This window comes from Antechinus flavipes, chromosome 1 (assembly GCF_016432865.1).
Source record: "Antechinus flavipes isolate AdamAnt ecotype Samford, QLD, Australia chromosome 1, AdamAnt_v2, whole genome shotgun sequence".
Lineage (NCBI taxonomy): Eukaryota > Metazoa > Chordata > Mammalia > Dasyuromorphia > Dasyuridae > Antechinus > Antechinus flavipes.
This window is the reverse complement of record NC_067398.1, coordinates 314,938,285-314,961,325: the sequence shown is the minus strand read 5'-3', so window position 1 is coordinate 314,961,325 and position 23,041 is coordinate 314,938,285. Positions and strand designations below refer to the sequence as shown.

The window sequence follows — 23,041 nt, the reverse complement described above, 5'->3', positions numbered from 1 at the left end:
TAAATTTTCATTTATATATTTTGGTTTGTACATTGCTGGAATTTTTCCCAGCACTCCTCTGCACCCTCTTCATAGAAAGCTTTTTCATATGACCAATAATATATTTTTAAGGAAGATGAAAAAAGATGAAGAGGAGAAAAAAATCACCAAACCAAACAATACAATGAAAATCTTTGAAAAAATATCCAATATACCATACTTGTGAATTTTCTACCTCTACAAAAGAGGAGGGTAAAAGTGTCTTTTCACATTTTTTCCTTGGGGACATACTTGTTCCTTCTAAGTTTGTATCCATCTCTCTCTTGCTTTATGGTTGCTCTTCCACATTAGGCTGTTGTCTTGCCTCTGTTGACTTCCCCTTGTAGCTGGGCTTTTTTCTTGTATAAATTTTTCTTCTGGGTTCTGCTCACTTCATACAAATGTTCTCAAGCTTCTCTGAAACCACCCTTTTATTATTTCTTATAGCACAATAATATTCTATTCCATTCATATATCATAATTTGTTCATTTACCAATTGTTGGATATCCATTAAGTTTCAGTTTTTTGGCAATACAAAAATACAGTTCCTTTTCTTATTTTTGGATCATTTTGGACTTATCCTGATAGAGATTTTAAAGGATGTCCAACTTTGGATATGAGCTCTTTGAGAAGAGAAGCTGTCTTTTGCCTTTCTTCATATCTTTAGAACAATAGCTGCTCATAGTAGCTGCTTACTAAATATTTAGTGACTGGGAGTGATTAACTGACTAACTGAAGGGGATTCTAATTCATATAGGTATTGGTCTACATAGTTTTCAACATCCTTTCCAGCCCTGGCTTTTATGATTTTGAGATAACAGATTTTTTATTAATAAGTCATAGCTTCTATTTATTTGATTACCTCTAACAGCCCATGGTTAGGATCGAACTGGAAGGTTTAATGTTTTATTTTTTTCCCACATTATATTTTTAAAATATGTCTCCTTTGAAAGTTCAGTCTGCCCATATTGGTGTAATAGAGAGCTGTCCTCAAAACCAAAACCTGGGTTCAGGTCCCACTTCTGACACATACTCTCTCTGTGACTCAGAACAATAACTTAATATCTCAGTGCTTTAAGCAACTCTAGACAATTTGCAAGACTACAATATAAAAATCAGGTGTCAGCTAGCATTGGTAGTGGAAACTTCTTCACCTGAGATTTCCTTATGGAATATAATCATAGATCCAGTCCCTATTCTTAGGCAGTTGGCCTTTTTTTTTTTTTTTACAGGCTTTAATTTAGTTGAAGACCAATCAGATTATTCAGACTATCTTATAAGGTTGTTGTGAGAAATGCATTTTATAAACCATAGAATGTTACAGAAATGTGAGCTACTGTTGATTGTTATGGTCAACTAAACTCTTAACTCTCTCTGGGTTCTTTCTTTCAGGTGTATGTTGTAGTGGGAATTGCAGCATTGGTATGCACTGGTTTGGTGATAATGCTGATTATTCTTAAATTTGGAAGACACTCCAAGTTTGGCATGAAAGGTAAGAAGCATTGTATGTTTTCCCCTTTTTGTGTGGATAATATGATTGATGCTAATTTGTTGTTCAAGGCTCAAGATTGCTAGAGTTAAGATGACTATGTTCTAAAACTATTGTGGGAGCCTAGCTGTCATCCATGATAGAACAAACTATAAACATTATAAAATTTGTTGGATTCCTTGGCATAAACATCTTTTCAAATGAGGACTGATTTACAAGGCAGATATCTTGTCATTTGAGTAATATTCATGATGGTCATAAGTGACCACATAAACAACTGATGCTTTTGAATCTTCCCTTGCTTCAGAACACAGGTCAAAGAGATGAAGGTAGACATAGAGGGACAGTTCATGAAAGTACTTTCTCTGCACCAGGAAAGATCTTTTTCTTTGCATTGGATGACAAAATCCTTGCATGATGATACTGTTTCCCTATTGTTTCTACAAGGTTCCCAGTTCTTGATATATGGATAGTAGAGTTGGAAAGGAAAAGAAAAACATGCCTTGGTAATTATTTTGGAAATTGTTGGATGAGAATAACTTTTTAGTGAGGAAAAAAAATTGATGCCAGGATGGTCAGAGGAAGAACTATTTAATTTTCAATACAATTCAATAAACATTTATTAAACACCAACATAGTGCCAGGTACTGTGCTAATGATTACTTGAGAATTGATAATGTAGAGATTTCCAAATAGCATCCTAAGCCTTTTGGGACATTATGAATTTTAGAAAAGACTGGGTCAATGTTCTACTATCACATAAATAGTAGAGAATTTTGACCATTTTCAGAATTATGACTCAAGTTTTAAATCTCATGTTTATATGTTATATACATGGGAATTTTCTTGTACTTTGTGTATTTTGATAGATAGCCATTTATGAGGGGCAATTGATAATTTATGCTGAATGGTTTAAAAAAGGTTTTGATTTATTTATTCTTTTACCCATGCTTGAATATAGGCCTGAGCAGTTATTTATATAAATTTGCAGTGGCTGGCATGATGTTAATGTAATTGCTAATATTCTTCTTAATCATTCATATTTTTGAAAACTTGGAAGGGAATTTTAAAATAATAACACTGAAATACTTTATAAGCCTGTGAAAAGGGTGTCTTTCATGTGTTCATCTTTCCCATTGTTTTTTTTTTTTAACCACGATCCTGAAATCTCACCAGTGTAAAAAAGGGTCTTGAGAAGGCTTCCTACCCCACTGCAAATCTCTTCCTCATGCTTACTAATGCATGGTACTCCCTTTGTGGTGGTAGAGGAGGAAGATTTTTTTTTTTAAATTAGACACAAGTCTTGTGCTAATAACTCTGAGAGAGAATATATTAATATAAATTTATACTAATTGACTGATATATGTTTATTTTCAGTAGTAGATTTTGCCAAGGAAAAAGGCATTTGCTTTTCTAAAGATGAAGAATATAGGGGTGAGGAGTGGGAAAGAAGGCTAGGGTACACAGTATTGCCTTGAATTAAACTGTTTAAAAACTGTTATATAAAGAGCTAGATCACATTTCAGAGATAGGTTTCTTCACTTGGGTATTTTCAGTTTTCAACTAATAATGTGTTTTCCTTCATATACCTTGATGAAGTCTAGTGTTTCATTTCCTTACACTGAATGGCTCCCCAAGGCATAAAAGATTGTACTTAGGACAAACCCTAGCTGGCCACTTCAAACAATTCAGGGCTTTCAGTTCAGATGAGATATGGTCCTGTCTCCTTCCTGATTATGGGATAATTAGTGTAGGTGAGAATCAATGTGATCTTCTTGTGAAGAGAGGTAGATATGGATAAAAGCAAAAGAGGCAAGTTATTGCTCAGACAAGACAATAGATCATCAGATGGGACTTGGGGTGGGGGAGAAGGAAGAGAAACTAAATATTAGTTAATAGTGTCAGCAAACAGTGAGGTTTTTATAAGATGCCTCTTTTATATACTTGTGATCTTAAGGTTAGTTTTTTGGATTCCAGAGTTATATGATGCCTATTGAAGTGGAGTATTGATATAGAACAAGACTGGATTGTAGTTTCAAGATGACCACCTTATTCATGTTTAGGTATCTATTCTTGTTCTCCCTCATATATGAGTTGATCTTTTTCCCTGAGTTTTCTATCCAAGGAATTTGGAATGTAAGAAAAATATTAGTATTAACAGAATCAGGAAATTCTTCCTGTAGAAATTAATATTTTAGAAGGTTGTTGAGGAAAACCAGGAAGCAGTGATGAGATTGAGGAGAGAGTTTTGAGCAAATTTCAAGCCAAGTTGGGACAACACAAGGAATGATATCCAAGTGACTGTGAAATACCCAATGAATGGATGATGTTAGCCCAGCCAAGAAGCAGCACAGTGGAAATGCAGAGGAAAAGAGTCGAGGTAGTTTTGGGAGCGGGAAGATGGTTCTGGGATTTTTGTGTCACTTTTTTTCCACCCTAAGTTCAATATGTTAAATGGAAAGGTCAGTATACTCTATCTTTTCTTGTGGGTGTGGGACCACCATTTCTGCTGATCCACAAGACTAAAAGCCATGCAGAGTTAACTAAGATTCTGCTTCTAGTGAGGCAATCCAAGTATAGTTGCTTTGGGGTTTTAGGTCCTTCTCTATGTGCCACCACTGTTTTACTGTGCCCTGAATCTTCTGAGAAGGCAGCCAGTATAATGGGTGATGGTGTGTGTGTGTGTGTGTGTGTGTGTGTGTGTGTGTGTGTGTGTGAGAGAGAGAGAGAGAGAGAGAGAGACAGAGAGACAGAGAGACAGAGAGACAGACAGAGAGAAAACCATCAGAGAGAAAGAGAGAGACAGAGCAAGAGAGTGAAAGAACAAGAGTGAAAACGAGAGCAAGAGAGAGAGAATTTGTATATATTTGTATGTTTCCCATTCAATAGATCCTATGTGTCTGTGGTTGAACTGATGTGCTAACCTAGATTCTGGACTAGGTTCATGACAGATTGGAATTTGCTCTTTATTTTCAGTGATAATATTGGGAAGAACCAGATATCCTTTATATCCTTTTAAACAAATAAATCAATCCTGATATAATCATCTATTGTACTAGAATTTGTAAATCTTGTCAAATGTTAATTACCTGAAAATATGGGATTAGAAGCTATCATGAAAAGGATAGGTAGATTCAGCGTCAGAAATATCTGAGTTTAATTTATAAGTTTATTTATGACTCTCGTGGACAAGCCACTTACCCTCCATACTTTTAAGACTGCATTACAGAAGGGACAAAATCACAAGTTAATGATGGTTTCTGTTCCCATTTGACTAATTCTATAGTTGAGGCATAGAGATTAAAAGATTTATATCATAAATATATCTTAAAATAATCTTCTAAATATTTTGAAATCATTTTTAGCAAAGAATTCATTATTCTCAAAGTTTTAAAGTTAATGGAGCAAAAACTTAGGAGGTTTAAAATTCCAATCAGGTTAAGTGTGAGCTGGAAGCAGTTTCAGGATCTGGGTTGAAAAGAAGTTTGGATCAGATTTGGAAAGGAAGATTTATGTGCCAGAAAACACAGTTGTCTTAAACATCTGTAAGAAACTACTTCTATAATGTTTTTAAAGGAACTATAAAACAATGATTTATGAAACAATGTGAACACAGCATTTTTTGAGATCTTTTTGAGACAACTTATACTTCAGAAAGCTTAAAAAAACAAAATTAAGTGAACTTTCAGATAGATGTGTTAGTCATTTTATTTTTTCAACTTTTGATAAGTATAGTAGATTGATGGAAACCTTTATGTAAAGAAAAAGTATGGATTTGGGCTTGACTTTTATCTTTGCCAGTTTTTAGTTGTGCCATTAAAAGTTTATAATTTCTTCCAGCCTCATTTTGTCAGCAGTAAAATGGAGTAGTTATACTTGCCTTTAGTTACTCACCTCATAGGGTTGTTATCCCCAACATCCCAATTTCAGGAATTAAAATATATATATAATTAGTGTGAGGACTCTTCCTATCAATATAGGTCACCATCTTTCCATGCCTGAGTAGACAATTTCAAAAAAAAAAAAAAAAAAAAGCAATGACATGGGACTAATTTTTTGACTGATCCTGTCAAATATAGACTGGGGTTGTCCTTGAAGTGTCTTTATTTTGGTAGACACTGTCAGAGCTTTACCTCAACTGATAGCGAGCATTTATGCTAATGCATAGTAGGTACTTAATTAATGATTGTTGATTAATTGATGGCTTTTCAGAACTTTGGATCATTCCTCTTCCACAATGAGATACCATAGTCAAGACTTTAGTAGAGGATGCCATTGATAAAATATAGATGTGTATTAACAGTAAATAAAAAATGAGATAATGTCCATGAAAGTGCATTTTACACTAAAGTTTTATGTAGATGTAAGTCATAATGCAACAGTGTGATTTTTAATCTGTCACATGAGCTATAGTCCTACAATCATGCAATAATGGAAGATATGTCTCATTAAAAACATGTTTGATTGCCTTTGTTTCTAGTAGTTTGTCGCTTGGGCAAATCTTTGTATCTTTTAGGCTAAACTGTTGATTGCCTTTCCAATTCTTTCTTCCACAGCTTTCATTTCTTTTCCTATTTTCCTTCTATCACTTGCATTTTGTTTATTACAACAATTTAAAACTTCCTTTGAAACTCTTGCTTCATCTCTTGAAGGACTTCTAGTTGAATTTTTGCTCAAGCCACATTTATTTCTGAGGCTTTGCCTGAAAAAAAGCTTTGGAACTTCTCTTTTCTTTGGGGCCTTTGCCTTGAGCTTCTTTGTCATTTGTCATTGTCTCCAAATAGTAGAATGGCCCAAAGATTTAGCTTAAAGTTTATCTTGATACCCTTTGATAGTACGACAGATTGGATCAACAGTTAACTTCATGGTTCTAGTAGACAACTAGTAAATGTTTGTTGAATTAATTTCTTGAAGATCATGATGGAACAGAGATAGAGTGATAACACAGTGTCTGGCATATAGTAAGAATTTAATAAATGGTCATTAACTTGAGTCTCCTTGACCAAGATGGAATGTTAAGAATTCAATTGTTATAGATAAATCCCAATGTGGCCAATGAATACTTTAACCATATACAAGTGGTAAAAATAGAAAATGTAAGGATAAAAAACAAATGAATTTTTTTCTCTCATATCTTTAGATATGGTAAGAATTTTTTCTCTTTTTGTATTCCTGAACCGTACAGGTATGCTTTACAAAGTAAGTATGTTTCCATTGTTAACAGTATTTGGAAGCATAATCTGGGTTGATTTATTTCATTGCAAAACATTGTAAATATGTATCTAACCTTTGAAAACAAACTAAATTACTAAAATCAGAGAGCCTGGAACATATTCAGAATTATTTTCCCTAAGACTTTAAACTGATTTAACATCAATGTTTTAGAAAATGCCTCACCTGCATTTTCCCCACAAGCCTGTTAAGAAATGGTGAAAAGCTTTGTTGTTTGTGTATAATGTGGTAGATTCATGCTTTTAGCCTAATGGCTTTCACCTGAGTAACTTCACTCATAGTCACAGGTCTTAGTCATAGCATTTGCAGCTGGAAAGGGCATTAGATGCTGCCTTTTCTAAATCTCTTATTCCATTATTTTATACATGTGGAAGTTTGCCCATGGTTGGGAGAGAGGAAGATGAAGGAGGGGTAGACAGGTCAGTAGAAGTAATAGATATGTATGTAGAACTATAGAGAGGTGATACGTAGAGGGGTAAATATGTGGATAAATTGATAAAGATTGTAGGTAGAGGGTAAATAAAGATGATACATATAAATATGTAAATGGTTTGATAGAGATAGTCGATAGAGGATAGATGGATAGATAGGTAAAGAATTAACTGAATTCTTACTCTGTGCCTAGCACTGTGCAATGCATGGGAATTAAATATGAACAAAAAAAAATAACATCCCTGCTTATATTTTAATGTAAAAAGACAATATATAAAATGCTGTGAAAATCACAGAAGATGGGAGGAAGTTAAGGCAGAGTAATTAGTGGTGATGAGAAGAGAAGGTACAAGTAGTCTCAACTAGATCCTGATTTGTACTAAATTTGACAAAATAAGTCTCTTAATCAGTCTCAGTCTCTGTCTAACCATAGTCTCTTAAGTCCAGATACAGGAGTCTTTTTACTTAAGCCATCCTGTTTTTCTAGAAGCTGATCAAGGCACAGAGGAGCCTTTTAAAGGAATGAATTTTACTTTTACAAATGTCGGCAAGATGTTTTTTCTTCTTGGATAATTTTTGCAATAATACTTTTTCTGATTTTCCTACACATATCATAGACATTTCTTAAAATAATTTTCCAATTAAAACACCACACTGTATTCTTATTTGTCTCTTTCCAAGTTTCTTTCTCCCCATCTTTCCATCATTTTCTTTTACTGGATTTCTTTTCCCACTTTTCTTGTGTGCCCTCTAATTTTATAATCTTTCCTTTTTCTTCCTCTTAGCTTCCCACTCATCCCCAGTATCTTTTTTTTCTTTTTGGATGAACTTTTAAAATGTTTTGTACTTTGTTCTGAAAACCAGAAAATGGAGAACATAAGAAGTTAGCTTAAACTCTAACATATGCCTCGGTTTTATCTTACTTTATTTTGGACAAGTAATATTGAATGACTATGGGAAGAAATGTAGCTTTAAATTAGAAATATTGTCTTTTGGCATTATAGCCTGTTTAAATAACTTTTGCATCATTCAGCATTGGATAAGCTGTTAACCCTTGTCGGCTGAATCACTCCAGATGTATAAACTGTTAATCCTTGTCTGCTGAATCAGTCCAAATGTATAGTAAACCAGGTGGCACAGAGAATAGAGCTGTGGGTCTGGAGTTGGGAAGACCTGAATTCAAAGCTGTGTGGACCCATAGTTTGCTTTACTTTCTTTATCCATAAAATAGGGATAATAATAGCCCCTATGGTTGTTATGAGACTCAAATTAAGTGAGATAAGAATTGTAAAGTGCTTAGCCTGGCACATAGTAAGCACTACATAAATGTTAGCTACTTCTGTTTATATTATTAATCTGCAATTATATATACTATATAATATATATATGTGTGTGTGTGTGTGTGTGTGTGTGTGTGTGTGTGTGTAGACTACTTAGAAGTCTGAATTAAAGAGTATTTGTCAAAACTTTTAATTTAGTACATACAACCTTAGACCTGTAGTCAGAAAAATCTGAGTTCAAATTCTGGCTCTGACATGCAATGGCTGTATTAAATATAGCCAAGTTTTAGGCAGGTAAGTGCTTCAGTAGATATAGTACTAACTTGAGGTCCAGAAGGCCAGAATTCAAATCTTGCCTGAGTTGCTTACCTATAGTGTAACCCTAGGCAAATCATTTAACTTTTCTTGACCTCAGTTCCCATCTATAAAATGGGGATGATAATAATGGCTCCTACTTTCCAAAGTTATTGTGAGAAATTAAAAAAAAATGACACATGCAAAACACTTTGAAAATCTTAAAACATTATATAAATATTAGCTCTTATTAACTCAACCAGTATCCTCAAAGATCAAACAGATAAAAATGTATCTATTTCTTAGAGATGTAATGAGGATCCATTGAATTATTGTATGGAAAATACTTCAAAAACCTCAAAGTAGAAACCCAGCCAGTAGCTATATAAATGTTAAATATTATTTAAATATTTTAAAGTATTACAATTTATGTATCAAAATGCAATTGGACACATAAATTAATGAAAATGATAATTCATAATGTTTTAGCCATATCTTACCACAATGTCAAGAGAAAAAAAAGAAGCCTCTCACCTTGCTGGATAGATCTTCTGGAGATGAGTTAAGGGAAAACCCAGACAAGGGTCCCAAAGGCTGGGCAATAATGGATGAGTAATGTGGTCTACATAGTTGGAAGGAACATTAGAAAAAATGAGATCACCAAATCATTGGAGTATTTGAGCAGTTGATACAATTCATGGTAGGTATGCAGAATGTCAGAATGCATGATAAACATAAAAGTCTTGATGCACAAAACTGAATTGAAACTTTTTAGACATTGAGACACTATAACTGTTTGAATTTTTGCAATTCTGAAATTGGGTCCCTAGTGGTTATATTTTATTGTTCATGAAACAATGAGGTTGTTCAGGTCAGATTGGGATTTCTGAGACACTTGTCCTATTCATTTAGTTATTTGGTAACTATTTACAAGAACTCTACTAATTTCCTTTGGAAAAGGCTTTATTAAAAGAGGAAAAAAAAGAGTTTCCTTATTTCTATATGACCTTGGGCCTAGAGGTTGTTGTAATGCGTACTGGGTCTCCCATGCTGATATTTTCCTTTTCCATGCTGAAACTTACAACTGTGAAAGTTCTTTATCCCCAGTAGAACTGCAATGGTAGCATTTAAGGTTTGCAAAATGTTTTATAAATATTTTATCTTCACAACTCTGGGAGGTATTATTATCTCCACTTTACAGATAATGAATCAGATATTAGAAGTTGTGACTGGGGTCGCCCAGATAAAATCTAAGGCCAGATTGAATTTAAGTTTTCCTGACCTCAGATTCAGGGCTTTCTAGGACCTTCTAGATACTAACTCACATTAAAGGGTTTTGTTTATTCATTTGTTTGGTGTGGGAGAAGGCGGAATAAGTAGACTGTTAAAAAAAAAAAAACCCAACAACTTAAAAATTGTTCAGGCTGGACCCTGGATTCCTTTGCGATCTTGGTAAGATTCCATAAAAAGCTTTGAATTTTGAAGGAAAGGTAAAGTTTAAAAACAATATCATCCTAGCCCAAATATTTGATGAACGATCATAGTAGAAGAAATGAAATGAGTTAAAAAAGGTAAAAAGCATGAGAGACAGGATAGTGCTTCAGTTTTTGGTGATGACAGAAAAACACAGTAATTCTAGTAATGTGACAATTGAGTCTGTTATTCAACTAAGAAAATCAGCTCCTCACTCTGTTTCCTCCTCAGTGATCTGTAAAATGGGTAAAATGATAATTTGAAGAAAGCAGAGGAAGTTTGGTATAATAGGAAAGGGAATGCTGGCCTAGGAATGAGAAGAATCAGGTCCCAATACTGGATTCTGCTAGCTGCATAACCTCAGTTTTGTCCTGATTAAAATGGGGAAATAATACTTGAATTATTACCTTTACATAGTTGATGTAAAGAAAGTATATTGCACACCAATAAGAACCATGTAAGTGTAAATTGTTGCCATTTTTATTGCTTTCATCTGAGAACAAGGACTTGGATCAGATGATCTCAAGATCCTTTCCTTGTAATTCTCATATTGCTGATTCTCCATATAAAGCTGTTCTATGTAGTTAAATTTGTTGTGGAGTTTTTTTAGTTGATGTTTGGGTTTTTTGTTTTTGTTTTGCTTTTTTGGTCTGGATCCAGCAATATCATCTGTGTGGAAGGAAGGAAGGAAACAAGCATTTATTTATGTATTTATTTATTTTGGGGAGCAAGCATTTATTAAGTGCTAACTGTGCATCAGGTACTGGGCTAAATGCTTTATAATTATTATCTCATTTGATCCTCACAACAACCTGGATTATTATCCCCATTTCAGAACTGAAGAAACTGAGGCAGACTGAGATTAAGTAACTTGTTCAAAGACACTCAGCTAATAAGTCTTTGAGGACAAATTTAAAGTCATGATATCTTGATTCCAGGCTCTTTCTGCTGTGCTACCAACTGCCTCTAGACACCTGAGCATTGTGGGGTTGTTATTCTGAATAAGAAATCTCCCTCACATTAGTTTTACAGAATTATCTAGGAGAAATGAGAGGTTGTGGCTTATCTGTAGTCCCAGAAATAACATATATCATAGATTGGAACTCAGGATTTCTTGACTACAAGGCCTTCCTTCTGTCACCTCTATGCGTCTTTCATATTCCTTTTGGTGCCATATCAAAACAACTTCAGTGAATTTTAGGTCTTTAGAAGGGAATGATTGTTTATTTGGGAGGGAAATGTTGAGAGCTGAAGTCAAATCTTGATTTTCTATTGGTGCATTTTAATTTTTACTTTGTCCCAGACAGACTTTACTTTCCATTTCATTGGAGAAACCCAATTTCATGGATTCCTTGCCTTATTGACATATCTATGGAGGTTTTATTCATTCTTACTTTATATGGAGCTTGTAGACCAGTAGGGAGGCCCTTTGATGCACAAGTCTGCCACAGAGGGCTTTGGAGAGAGATAGCTCTGCTTGAACTGGCTCTTCTCAGCATGGAAGAGTTAAACAGCTGGGCAGTCTCCCAGGTTTTCCTAGGTCAGGTTTTCATGATAATTTTATCAAATTAAATTCCTAGAAGAGCAGGTCCATCCATATTCAAAGGCTACATGTTTCAAAGCCAAATGTAAATATTTTCTGTGTTATCTATGTGTACTCCCCTTTATTTTTGCAGACAATTGAGAATTGAATTATTTTTCGTAAGCAAATGGCATAAATATTTATCCTCCTCATCTTTTAGGGGCTTTACTTTTGATTCATTAAAATTATTTTGTGGTGATGATCTGGTTTCTTTGGGGCCAGATTTAATTCTAATTTATTAATTCTTGGACCTGTCAATTGATGATAAATGCATAATATCTACAATCCTTGTAAAGTTCCTTACTCTGGGCTTTGTTTACTTTTCTGACAAAAATGCCTGCACAACTATAATGTTGTACAGCTTTCTACTCTTACAATGAGCCAACAGGCTATTAAGATGCAGCATCATTCTCATCATCATGATCTTCATTATTAACTACTTAATAAATCATGTATTGTTTATATGGCATCCATTTTGACCTGAAGGCCAGAACTGGGGAGAAGGTAGAAGTGACTTGAAATACATTACTTATAAAGAGAGAGAATGACTGGCAATTCAGATAGAGATTTGAGCTTCTTTCTCACTGCTTAGACCTTTGCCTTTGTTGAATATTTAAGAGAAGCAGTGTTACAGAATGATTAGAAAGCTGGTCTTGAAACAAAGAACAGACATTAGTTGTGTGACTCTGGACAAATTGGTTAACCCTTTATACCCTAGGTAACTCTTTAAGACTTGGAGTTGCAGAGAAAGTGCTAAATTGCATTGAGAGAGGGAATTTCCTCACATGGGAATTTCCTATACTAGTGAAGTCATAGGTTCAATTCTTTTTCCCTGAATAAGTTCAAGGAGATTTGTGGTTATACATGACTTTTAAGTTTTCGTATGACTTAGTCTTCTGTTTTGTTTTTTTGGAGAAGGGGAAAGTAAAGGAGAGATTTTTGTATGAAATGTTTTACTTAGAACTTAAAATAATAGATAACAAAATAATCTTACTTTTTCTGTACTTTCTTCTTCTGCCTCTACCTCTTCATCTCTAATCAGTGACTAGTTTCTATGAATACTTCATGGGGCTGTAGAAAGATAAAGATGAATGGTCTGTGTCAAGATTTTGTAGAGTTTTGTCAAGCAGAGATTGAATTCCCCAAAGGGTTATAAAGACATACTTCAAGAATATGTATGGTTGAAGAGGAAAATAGCCCATATGTGTAGTGTTATGCAGATATCTAAGGAATATTGTGATCATACAGCAATTTAAGACATTTTCTAGTGCAACCAACTGTTTTTAAAGATGAAGTATCTTAGAAAGGTTAATTGGATTGTTCAGGATTGTAAAGGTATTAAGTCAGAGTTGGGATTTGAACTTTTAGCCCCAAATCCAGCACATTTTCCACTGTACTATACTGATTGTCTTAAAACACCCAAAAGAAGGCCTCCAGAATATGCAGTAGATATTTTTGTAGAGATTTTTATAACATGATATGGCTAAAAAAAAAATCAGACAAGCTAAGGAGATTGTGATCTTCAGTGATGTGGCAAGTACCATCATTCAGGCTACTTTTAGCACTTTGGCACTATAAAATATCTTACAAGTATTAATTGCTTGGCAGAATTGACAGAACAATCTAATATAGTTAAGCACAAACAATTGTCCATCCTATAAATGATCCCTGACAAAAGTTTATCTTCAACTTTCTTCTCCACCATTTAGCTTCCTTCGGAGTCATTGACTTTATGGGTGGTCATGTTTTTGAAAAATGCACATATTAGCTTTTAAAAGCCACAGTTAATAGAGAAATCTGTCATTTCCCAGATCATATTAAGAAAAAAAAATCCACAATTTTGGACCATCATCTCTATTACCCACATGGATAATGGAAAGTCAGCTTCATTGGCCCTCCATCCAATGAGACTCAGGTCTTATTCTGTTGAACATCCTTTTCCTATCACTCATTTACTGAGTTGCCATTAACTTCAAAGGCAGGAGAAATTCATATGAAGCAGAGGAGAATGAGAATCTGGCCCTGTGTGCTGAATCCATGTCTAGAAGTTGTTATAATTTAGAGATCCAGACCTTGAATGATATCAACAGTTGCTTTAGCAGATCAGTTTCACTGCAGATCTTTTATAGTTGCAAGATTCATTTGGAATTTTGTTTAAAGGAAACAACATAGACTATCTCTAGGCCAAATCCTCCCCCAGAATTTCTTTCATCCCTGCCCTGAACACTAGTTATGCTGATCTCTAAAACAGAATTTCTCAGATGCAAAATAGACCCTGTCACAAGGTGACAATCAATTTATTCATGATTTGTGTTGACTAGAAGGTATTTCTATGCCTGGGACTCTGAATACCTCTGGATCAACAAATCAATATTGTTCAGGTACCTACTATATGCAGATCACTTTTCTTCAAGCTGTAAAGAAATTTATATATACCTCCATTCTGTATCTCAAAGTTTGAATTCTAACTGAATGATAAAGCATCTGAGATCACTAAAGTGACCATCTTACATTAGAATAACATTGGATAGTTATGAGGGGGAAATCCCCTATTTATGTGGGCAGCATATAACGAAAAAAGCAATTATCTTTGGAGACAGAGAATCTGTTTGAGCTTCAACTTTGGTATGTGACATTAGGAAATTCACTTAACTTGTGCACTACCACAGATACTTCATGGAGGAAGTGGCATTTGATATCTTTCTTTTTTTTTTAATAAATTGATTATTTCTATTTAATAATATTTTATTTATCCAAATATTTGCAAAGATAGTTTTCAACATTCATCTTTGCAAAAAAAAAATCACTAAGAAATCACAGTGAATGACAGATTTCTTTTTTAATTGTAGCATTTTAAAGCTAATATATGCATTTATTGAAATTTGTGTTCCAAATTTTTCTCCCTCTCTTCTACCATCTTCTCCTAGACAGAAAGCAATCTGATATAGGTTAAACATATGCAGTTCTTCTAAACATATTCCCATATTCATCATGGTGCACAAGAAAAATCAGATCAAAAGGGGGAATAAAACATGAGAAAGAAAAAAAAAACAAGCAAACAACCAACCAACAACAACAGCAAAAGATGAAAACACTATCTTTTGATCCACATTCAGTTTCCATAGTTCTCTTTCTGGATGCAGACTGCATCTTCCACCACAAGTCTATTGGAATTGCCTTGAACCAACTCACTGTTGAAGAGCGATAGACTTGTCTTTCAAGAATGGATATGGCTTGAGCAAAGGAGGATGGGGAAAGAAGGCATTCCAGGAAGAGGGAAAAATCTTGAACAAAGGCAAATAAATATCTGTTTAATGACTGCTAGGAATGAGGAATATTTGGCAGGTGCCAGAATTGGAGAAGACATAAGGGATCAGTTGATCCAACTGAATCATTGTACAGATAAGGAAACTGAGAATGAAAGAAGTTGGATAGAAAAATAGGAAAAGGCAATAATATGAGAATTATATGCCATTTTTACAGGATTTTCTATCCTCTTTTGCATGACTATTGTTCAAGTTTGATTATAAAGACCCACTATATATGTCAGTACTAAAGAGTACTATAGAGTTCCTCTATATATGTCACTATGAAAGAGTTTTATCTCTTAAATAGCATGGCTCTTATTTTATAAGGCTTTGTGGGGTACTATTCAAACCTTTTAGATATGCTGAAATACGGATCGGTTTACATACAGTCTTCTGTAAAACCATTGTTAGCATTTTGTACTTTCTAGTGATTTCTAATTATTTATTAGCCAGCTTGGTAGATAGTGCTGGGCTTCACAAGGTTATTGTGAAGATTAACTGACCCTATGTAATGCTTATTACTGAAATACCAGGGCACTATGATCATCATTCCCTTTCCAAAGACATGGAAATAGCTATACAATAACCTAAATGATTTCCCTCTTGAGACTTCAAAGATGGCTGATTGGATTAGAGCAGTAAAGCTTAGGCTTTCTGCATCATGGATCTGTGCTTACCCTTCCATTTCACCCTCATGCTAGAGGAGTGCATATTTAAATCTCTCCCAAGAAGTTTTGACCCTATGTATAGCTCAAATGGATGTATGAATGTATTTAACTCCAGTAGCTGATTTCTTACATAATATTGGAAAAGGCTGTACCACCACTTTTCAAGGTGGCAAGCCTCTTAATTCAGTCCTTTCTCTGAACAACAAAGACATCAGGCACCCTCTGAAATCCTGTCTTGTGCTGGCCATTTAGCAATTTCTAATGCCTAAAACCACAATGCTATTAGGTAGAAAAGCTCATTTTGTTGTGACTAGCACACACATTTCAAGATGAATTTCACATGAAGACTCTTTGCTTACTGTGTGATTTGGAGATTTTTTTCCCCTCTGAGAAGTGAGCAATTAAGGGGAAGAAGTGGGGGCAGCTTCCATCAAATGGCTTATATAAGCTGCTTCCAGGATCCCCATTAGCGTTTTTGCTGTTAAAGGTGGAACTGACTAATAAAGATCTTTATGATATTATAAAAAGTTTAAAGTTTTTGTTATTTAAAAACTACCCTAACCATTAAGTACAAGTGAACTTCGTATTTTTATTGGGTCATAAATCCTCAGTTGTCATACTTGTTAATGAATGGTGTGACATAAAGAAAGAAGGTCGCTTTACTATTTACTTAGCATTTTAGTCATTGCTCTGGTGTTGCCAAATTATGTTCCTGTGGTGTGGCAAATATCTCCCTACTTATGCCATTGGTTATACCCAATAGCAGATATTAGGACTCACATTTTCCCTTCTTTGTAAAAATGAAAAAGATAAAATAAAAAAAAAATTTGCCTATGCAGAATAATGCCTCCTAGGCACTAATTTGGAAGGCATAAAATTAGAATATGGAATAGTAATGAGATGAACTTTGTCTCTACAGAGGTGGCTGGGCAGTGCAATGGATAGTATACTAGACCTGGAGTTAGGAAGACATGAGTTTAAATTTTGCCTCAGATATTTCCTAATAGTATGTCATTTAGTCTCCCTCAGCCTCAGTTTACCCATCTGTAAAATTGCTATTATAATAATATCCTAATGCTCAGAGTTACTTTCAGGATAAACTATTTGTAAAGTACTTTGTAAGACTTAAAGTACTATATAAATGCTAGCTATTAAATTATAACATAGATATATCACATATATTCTTTATTTGCTATTTTGGCCATATATCTACATATGTCCACATGTGAATATATGTATGTATGTATTTTTTTCCTCCACATGGAATCAGATGGAACACTAAAGTAGTATGGTACAGTGGAAGGGGCATTGGCTTTTGAATCTAAGATCCTATGTTCAAATTTTACATTTGACTTTTACTAATAATGTGACACTGAATATGTCACCCAAGCTCTCTGGGCCTCAATTTCCTCATCTATTAAATGAAGAAATTGGAAAAGATGGCTTTTTAGGTCCCTTCTATTGTTTTTTAATCATGGTGGAGTCTTTGTGATCCTGTTTGGGGTTTTCTTAGCAAAGATAACAGAATAGTATACCATTTCTTTAACCCAAACTTTAGAAGGTGATGGTCACTTGCTTAATCAGCAAAGATTTATTTAGCATTTGCCATGTACCAAGCTTTGGTGAACATCTTGGCTTAGTGGGCATGACCTGGATAAAGATCCACCAGAAGGAGACAGAAGAGCAGTGTCATTAAAACCCATAGAGGAGAGAGGAAATGAGGAATGAAGAATAAGAATTAAGAAATGACCATTACAGTTTACAATTAAGAGATTTCTGATAACTTAAGAGAGAGCAGTTTCAATTGAATGGTGAAATTATGACAAGAGAAAAAGAGGAGCCACCTAGCAAAGATGACTTTTTCAAAAATTTGGACAAAAGTGGAGAAAATAGGGCTATATCTATAGGAGCTACCTCGATTAATACAGTAGAAAATGTACCTGTCACTTAGTAGAAAATACCTAGGGAGTTGTATATAGCAGTTAAATGAATTGTCATGTGTCACACACTGAGTGTCAGAGGGCTTGACTCTAATCTTCTGGATCCCAAATCTAGCAATTTCCTATAAACTTTGTTGAATATATGGCATAGTTTATGTACATGAAGATGATACTTTTCAGCCTTCATAGCACCTCTTCTTTTTGCACTTTTTTATATTTGTTTAATAAAGAACATCAGTGCTGTGAATTATTTATATATAATCCATTTAAACATTGGACAGATAATGTGTCTGGGACAGAAAAGTGTTCTGGAACTGGTGTCAGGAAAGTAGTTCAAAATGTTACCTCATAGTCTCTAGTTAGGCAATCATGGACAATTCATTTAACTTTTCTGAACATCAGTTTCCTCATCTGTAAAATATGTTGGGTTATTCCTCATAGAACCCTGTGTGGATCAAACAAGGTATTATATTTAAAATGCTTTGTAAACTGTAAGTGCTGGATAAATAGGAATTATTATATCCTTATAATCAGCTCACAGTCTGTGCTTATAGTCAAAAAATGTATTACACAGAGGAAATGAGGAAAATCTCTGCTGCCTTTGAATATAGAAAAGTGTTCGGTAAATATTTGTTGGTTGATTACTTAATTGATCACTACAGATGTTCTCTTTTTCAAAGTTAGGACCTTTGTTATTAATTTGCTACTAGGGTCAACAATGTTTGAAAGCTATGGGAGGAGTTGAGCCATAGTCCCTGATTTATGCTTTTCTGAATGCTGCTGAGAAGGCATTTCTATGTGATTTCCAGTTAGAGAATGTTGCTAACAATCTTAATTAATAAGAGAAATTTTGTGTGAAGGGGGTGGAGGAGAAGCAAGTGTGATGCTGGATAGCATAATAGTAGGCTAATCCAGGAGAATTGGGAGGTTTTCTCCTTCCCTATTTTTGGAATTTATCTGACTGTGAGAGCTCAGGACTTGGGCATAGATTCCAAAGTTGAAGAGAAGTATAGGAAACTTTCAAGAGACCATTTGAATAAATACTATTCAAGAAAGACTGGGAAATACAATTAAATGATTTAAAAATCCAAACATGAATATCTAGAAGAATAAGATATCTGCCAAAAGGCAAATCTTATAGAGAGGTAGATTTGGGCTTGATATAAGACAGAATTTCCTAGCTATTACCACTCTTCCTCATCCCACCTCTCGCCTCATTAATTAAAGCTAAATTCAAATCCTATTTTCTCAAGAAATCATTCCAGACTGCTGCCACTTAATACCTGTGTGTCTTTGGGCATGCCATTTTATATCTATGGGCCCTAATTTACTCATCTGTAAAATGAGGAATTGAATTAGATGACTTCTGAATTTTATTTCCACTTTAAATCTTTTTTTTTTTATGATTCTACAATTGTTCTGTAGTATTTTCCCTTCCTGTTATGTTCCTAATGTCCAATACAGTATCGTATAATAGGCACTTAATAAAGGTCTGTTAAATTGAATTGAAATATTAAGCGAAGTCTTCATGTGAGGAAATGAGTTCCTTGACAAGGGAAATGCTGAAGTTCCAAGTGGAAGACCATTTTTTAAGAATACTGTAGAGCCATGGTGTCAAAACTTTCAACAGAAACCAGAGCTATGAATCTATATATGAGTTCATTGTGGACTGCCTATTGACTTAGTTTTTAAATATAATATTTTTATTTATGTTGTTTAGTAGTTCCCAATTACATTTCAGTCTGGTTAAGATATCTGTAAGGAATGTTGCATGAAGTTTTCTTAAGATTCAATGATTTTATAGTTGTTTAGCTTGGAGAAAAGAAGATTGGCTGACAATTTCAAATGAATCAAGTAGTATTTTGCAGCAGATGATCACTAAATATTCTCTATTTCCACTCAGATTGGAAAGAAATGAGTTTATAACTATATGGTGGCTTTAGGTTAGTTATAAGAAGGAAGTTTTCAAATCTGAAAGCAATAAAACTTTGAAACACAGGGCAAAATAAAGATCTCCTTCTTTAGGAATCTATGTAAATAAGATAGGCAATTTAAAAACTTGAGATGGTTTGATTTTGGATGTAATTGAAAGTTGGATTAATAGGCCAAACGATCTCTTGAAATACATTCCAGCCATGTGAATTTATTACTCTCTCCTGGAAATTGTGGGAATACCAAATAAAGCAGCCATTGCTCAGCTCAGCATGTTTCTCAGGGAGGGAAAAGTTGTTACACTTAATCTGATTATTAGAGTTACTTTTAGCAATAGAGCCAAACATTAGTCTGCCATAGACCTGCCCAGAAACATAGCCTTGAATTGCTATAATTGGTGGTAGAATTATAATGAGTTGCAAATTTAGGAGCTGGGATACGATATTTCATTTATTATATCAAGAACCTTGTAGCTCTTCATTACACTAATGAGATACTTACCCATTTTCAAAATGCCTTAGTGGGTATTCTCTGTGGCAATGAAGAATGAATGCATCTGTTAGATTCTGCCTAATAGATAGAAGTCAGAATTATATTTCTGATAATTCTAATGCAGAAGTCCTTCTTTTCTCCCTTTTTCTTCTCTTCCTTTTTCTTCCTTTCCTCCTTCTATTTTTCCTTCCTTCCTCTCATATTCTTTCTTTCCTTAGTTTTGAGCATGGGTCTCCTGAACTTAAATGAAACTAGGTCCACGCTGGAAGTAAAATGATCACTCATCAGCTCAGTCACATTGTTAATCAGTAAATGTGAGTAACGGTGAAGAATACCTTTTACAGATGGAATAGAGCTTCAGGTTGTTTTTGTTTTTGTTTTTTTAAACATAAGCGTCTCTATAAGGCAGGCTAATCTTGCCTCTCCCACTTGCCTTTCTTCAGGCTCACTATTTTGGTGCTGGACACCCTTAGTGAATTGGCTTGGTGAATTACAATTCAGAATTCCAGAGCTCACAAGGATCTATCAGGAGCAGCCTCAGTTACCCCCAGGAGCAGAGATTGTAGGTTTACACCACACCTGGCTGAGGCAAGGGTTCTTAACCTGGAGTCGATGAACTTCTCCCCCCTCCCCCTCCAACACACACACTTAATGCTTTGATAACTATTTCGGTATAATTATTTTTCTTTCTAATCCTATAGATTTTATTTTCCACATTTAAAAACATTATTTTGAGAAGGGAAATATTTTCTAAGAGAATTCAAGTTTCAATGTAGACATTGAGCTTGACTAATCTCATAAATGAACAATCCTCCCACTTCTCTGAATTTAGCCCAGACTGTTCTAATCTTGTCCAATCCCTCTTTGGGGTTAGTTCCCCTCACCCCAGTTGAGAAATATGTTAACTGGACTAAAATCTGTTGTTTGTGAAAGTCATAGAGTAGCCTTCATTTTATTTTTTAATGTTTTATTTTTCCAAATACATGCAAAGATAGTTTTCAACATTCACCTTTAAAAAGAATTGTGTTGCAATTTTTTCTGTTCTTCTCTACTTTTCCCCCTTCTCCAAGACAACAAGCAATCTGATTTGGTTAAATATTTGCAATTCTTCTAACCGTATTTCCATAGTTATAATGTGAGATAGACTTCATTTTAGAGACACAGGTCATCTTAGACACACTTATTCTCTAATATTCCTCATTTTTATCTACTGCCTCCAATAAGTCAAGGGCTTATGTTTAAAAAACAAAAACAAGAACAACCTGAAGCTATATTCCATCTGTAAAAAGTTTTCTTCACCGTTACTCACTCACATTTAGCTTGCTAGAAAGGAGATCCTTGACTTAAACACATATTTGCATCTTCTTCATTGCATCTTGGGATATTGACCTAGAGATGCTTCAATTATTTATCAGCTTTTAGAGTGCTTGTCTTGCCAAGGTCTCTGGGCACATGAACAAGAGTAAAAATACCAACAAAAAAGAAAAAAACAAACAAACAAACCCTCTAAACTTAGACACAGATTTCACATGCTTTCATATGAGCCTTCCATCATTGCTCCAGGGATTTTGATGACTGATTTTGATCTATTTATAAAATGTACCCATTCCAAAAGGAGAGACACACTACAGGCAAAGGCCAGATTAAAAATATAATTCGGTCATAGGCTATAGAGACAGAATGACCCTTAGAATCCTTCTTCTTCAGTCCCTCACTTTACACATTAGGAAACTAAGGCTTAGAGAGGTTATGTCATTTACCCAAAGGTAAATAAGGAGTCATGATTTAAATCCAGGTCCTGCAGCTCTATAGAAGAATCTTGCATGTTCTGGTGATTGATAATACCCCATTTCCCTTATATATGAACAAAGCAAAAGTGAATCTTAAAGTGGACAATGTAATCAACCAGCTTGAAAATCCAGTTTTAATTATATTAACAATATAGCTACAAGTATAAGGTACCCTAGCATGGAAGGGATCATTGGAAAAAAAAAAAAAAAGATTCTTCTCAAAGAAAGATTCTCCTCTTCTTGAACTGATTTCAATAAGGACCTGATTAAAGAAAACTAAAGAAGATCCCTGCTTCTCCTACTTTGCCCTACATAATATTAATGTGTAGAGGATTTATACAGAGATGCATGATATCATCAAGTTAGAGGGAATCTCATATAAAAGAGCATGGCTCATAGATGGGAAGAAGGTCCCATAGATGGACTCCTAAGTCTTTTTTAGCTAGAAGGATAGACAACAAAATGTTTCTTGACCACCATACTGACTTTATGTAATGCACATTAGTGCTGATTTCCCAGAAGCTGACTGTTGCTAACACAGATAAAATTTACATTACCTTTAGCTTCTAGCACAGCCTTAGGGATCCTTGAGTCCAATTTGACCTGAAGGCTTTTTGAATTGAATTTATACATACATGGATGGTTTGTAGGGTGCTGAGCTCTAACTTTGCTTACTTCTCAATTTTGCCTCAGGCCAGCCCTAGTTGGGACATCTTAACAATCAATTTTGATGGAAATGGCTGAATTTACAAAGTATGTTCCTTATTTCTACATATGTAACTGCTGACATTTATAGAGAGCTTTAACATTCACTGTGCTTTGCATATTTTATCTCATTTTACCCACCCAACAATTCAATGAATTAAATAAGCAAGTGTTATTATCTCTACTTTAGAGCTGAGGAAACTGAGTCTGTGAGAGCTTTAAGGTCACAAACCCAAACTTTAAACCAGGCTTTTTGCTTCTAAATCTCATGCTCTTTCCATTATACCAGAACCACAGATTTAGTTGAGTAGGTATGATCTACCAGGCACCCAATTCCCAAAACTTTTCTTTATCTTAGCTTGGTTTAGGTTGAATGCTAGATCAAAGCATTCAGATACCTAACCC

General features: G+C 34.5%; 1 protein-coding gene across 5 annotated transcripts in view; it reads left to right on the top strand.

Moving 5' to 3' along the window:
* The window catches only part of NTRK2 (neurotrophic receptor tyrosine kinase 2), a 414,741-nt gene that overhangs the window by 114,455 nt on the left and 277,245 nt on the right, over positions 1-23,041 (top strand). For all 5 annotated transcript variants that reach the window (XM_051966154.1, XM_051966147.1, XM_051966140.1 and 2 more), the window contains one exon: positions 1,412-1,511. In XM_051966154.1, the coding sequence (XP_051822114.1) occupies positions 1,412-1,511 (100 nt within the window). The remainder of the gene's footprint in view (positions 1-1,411; positions 1,512-23,041) is intronic.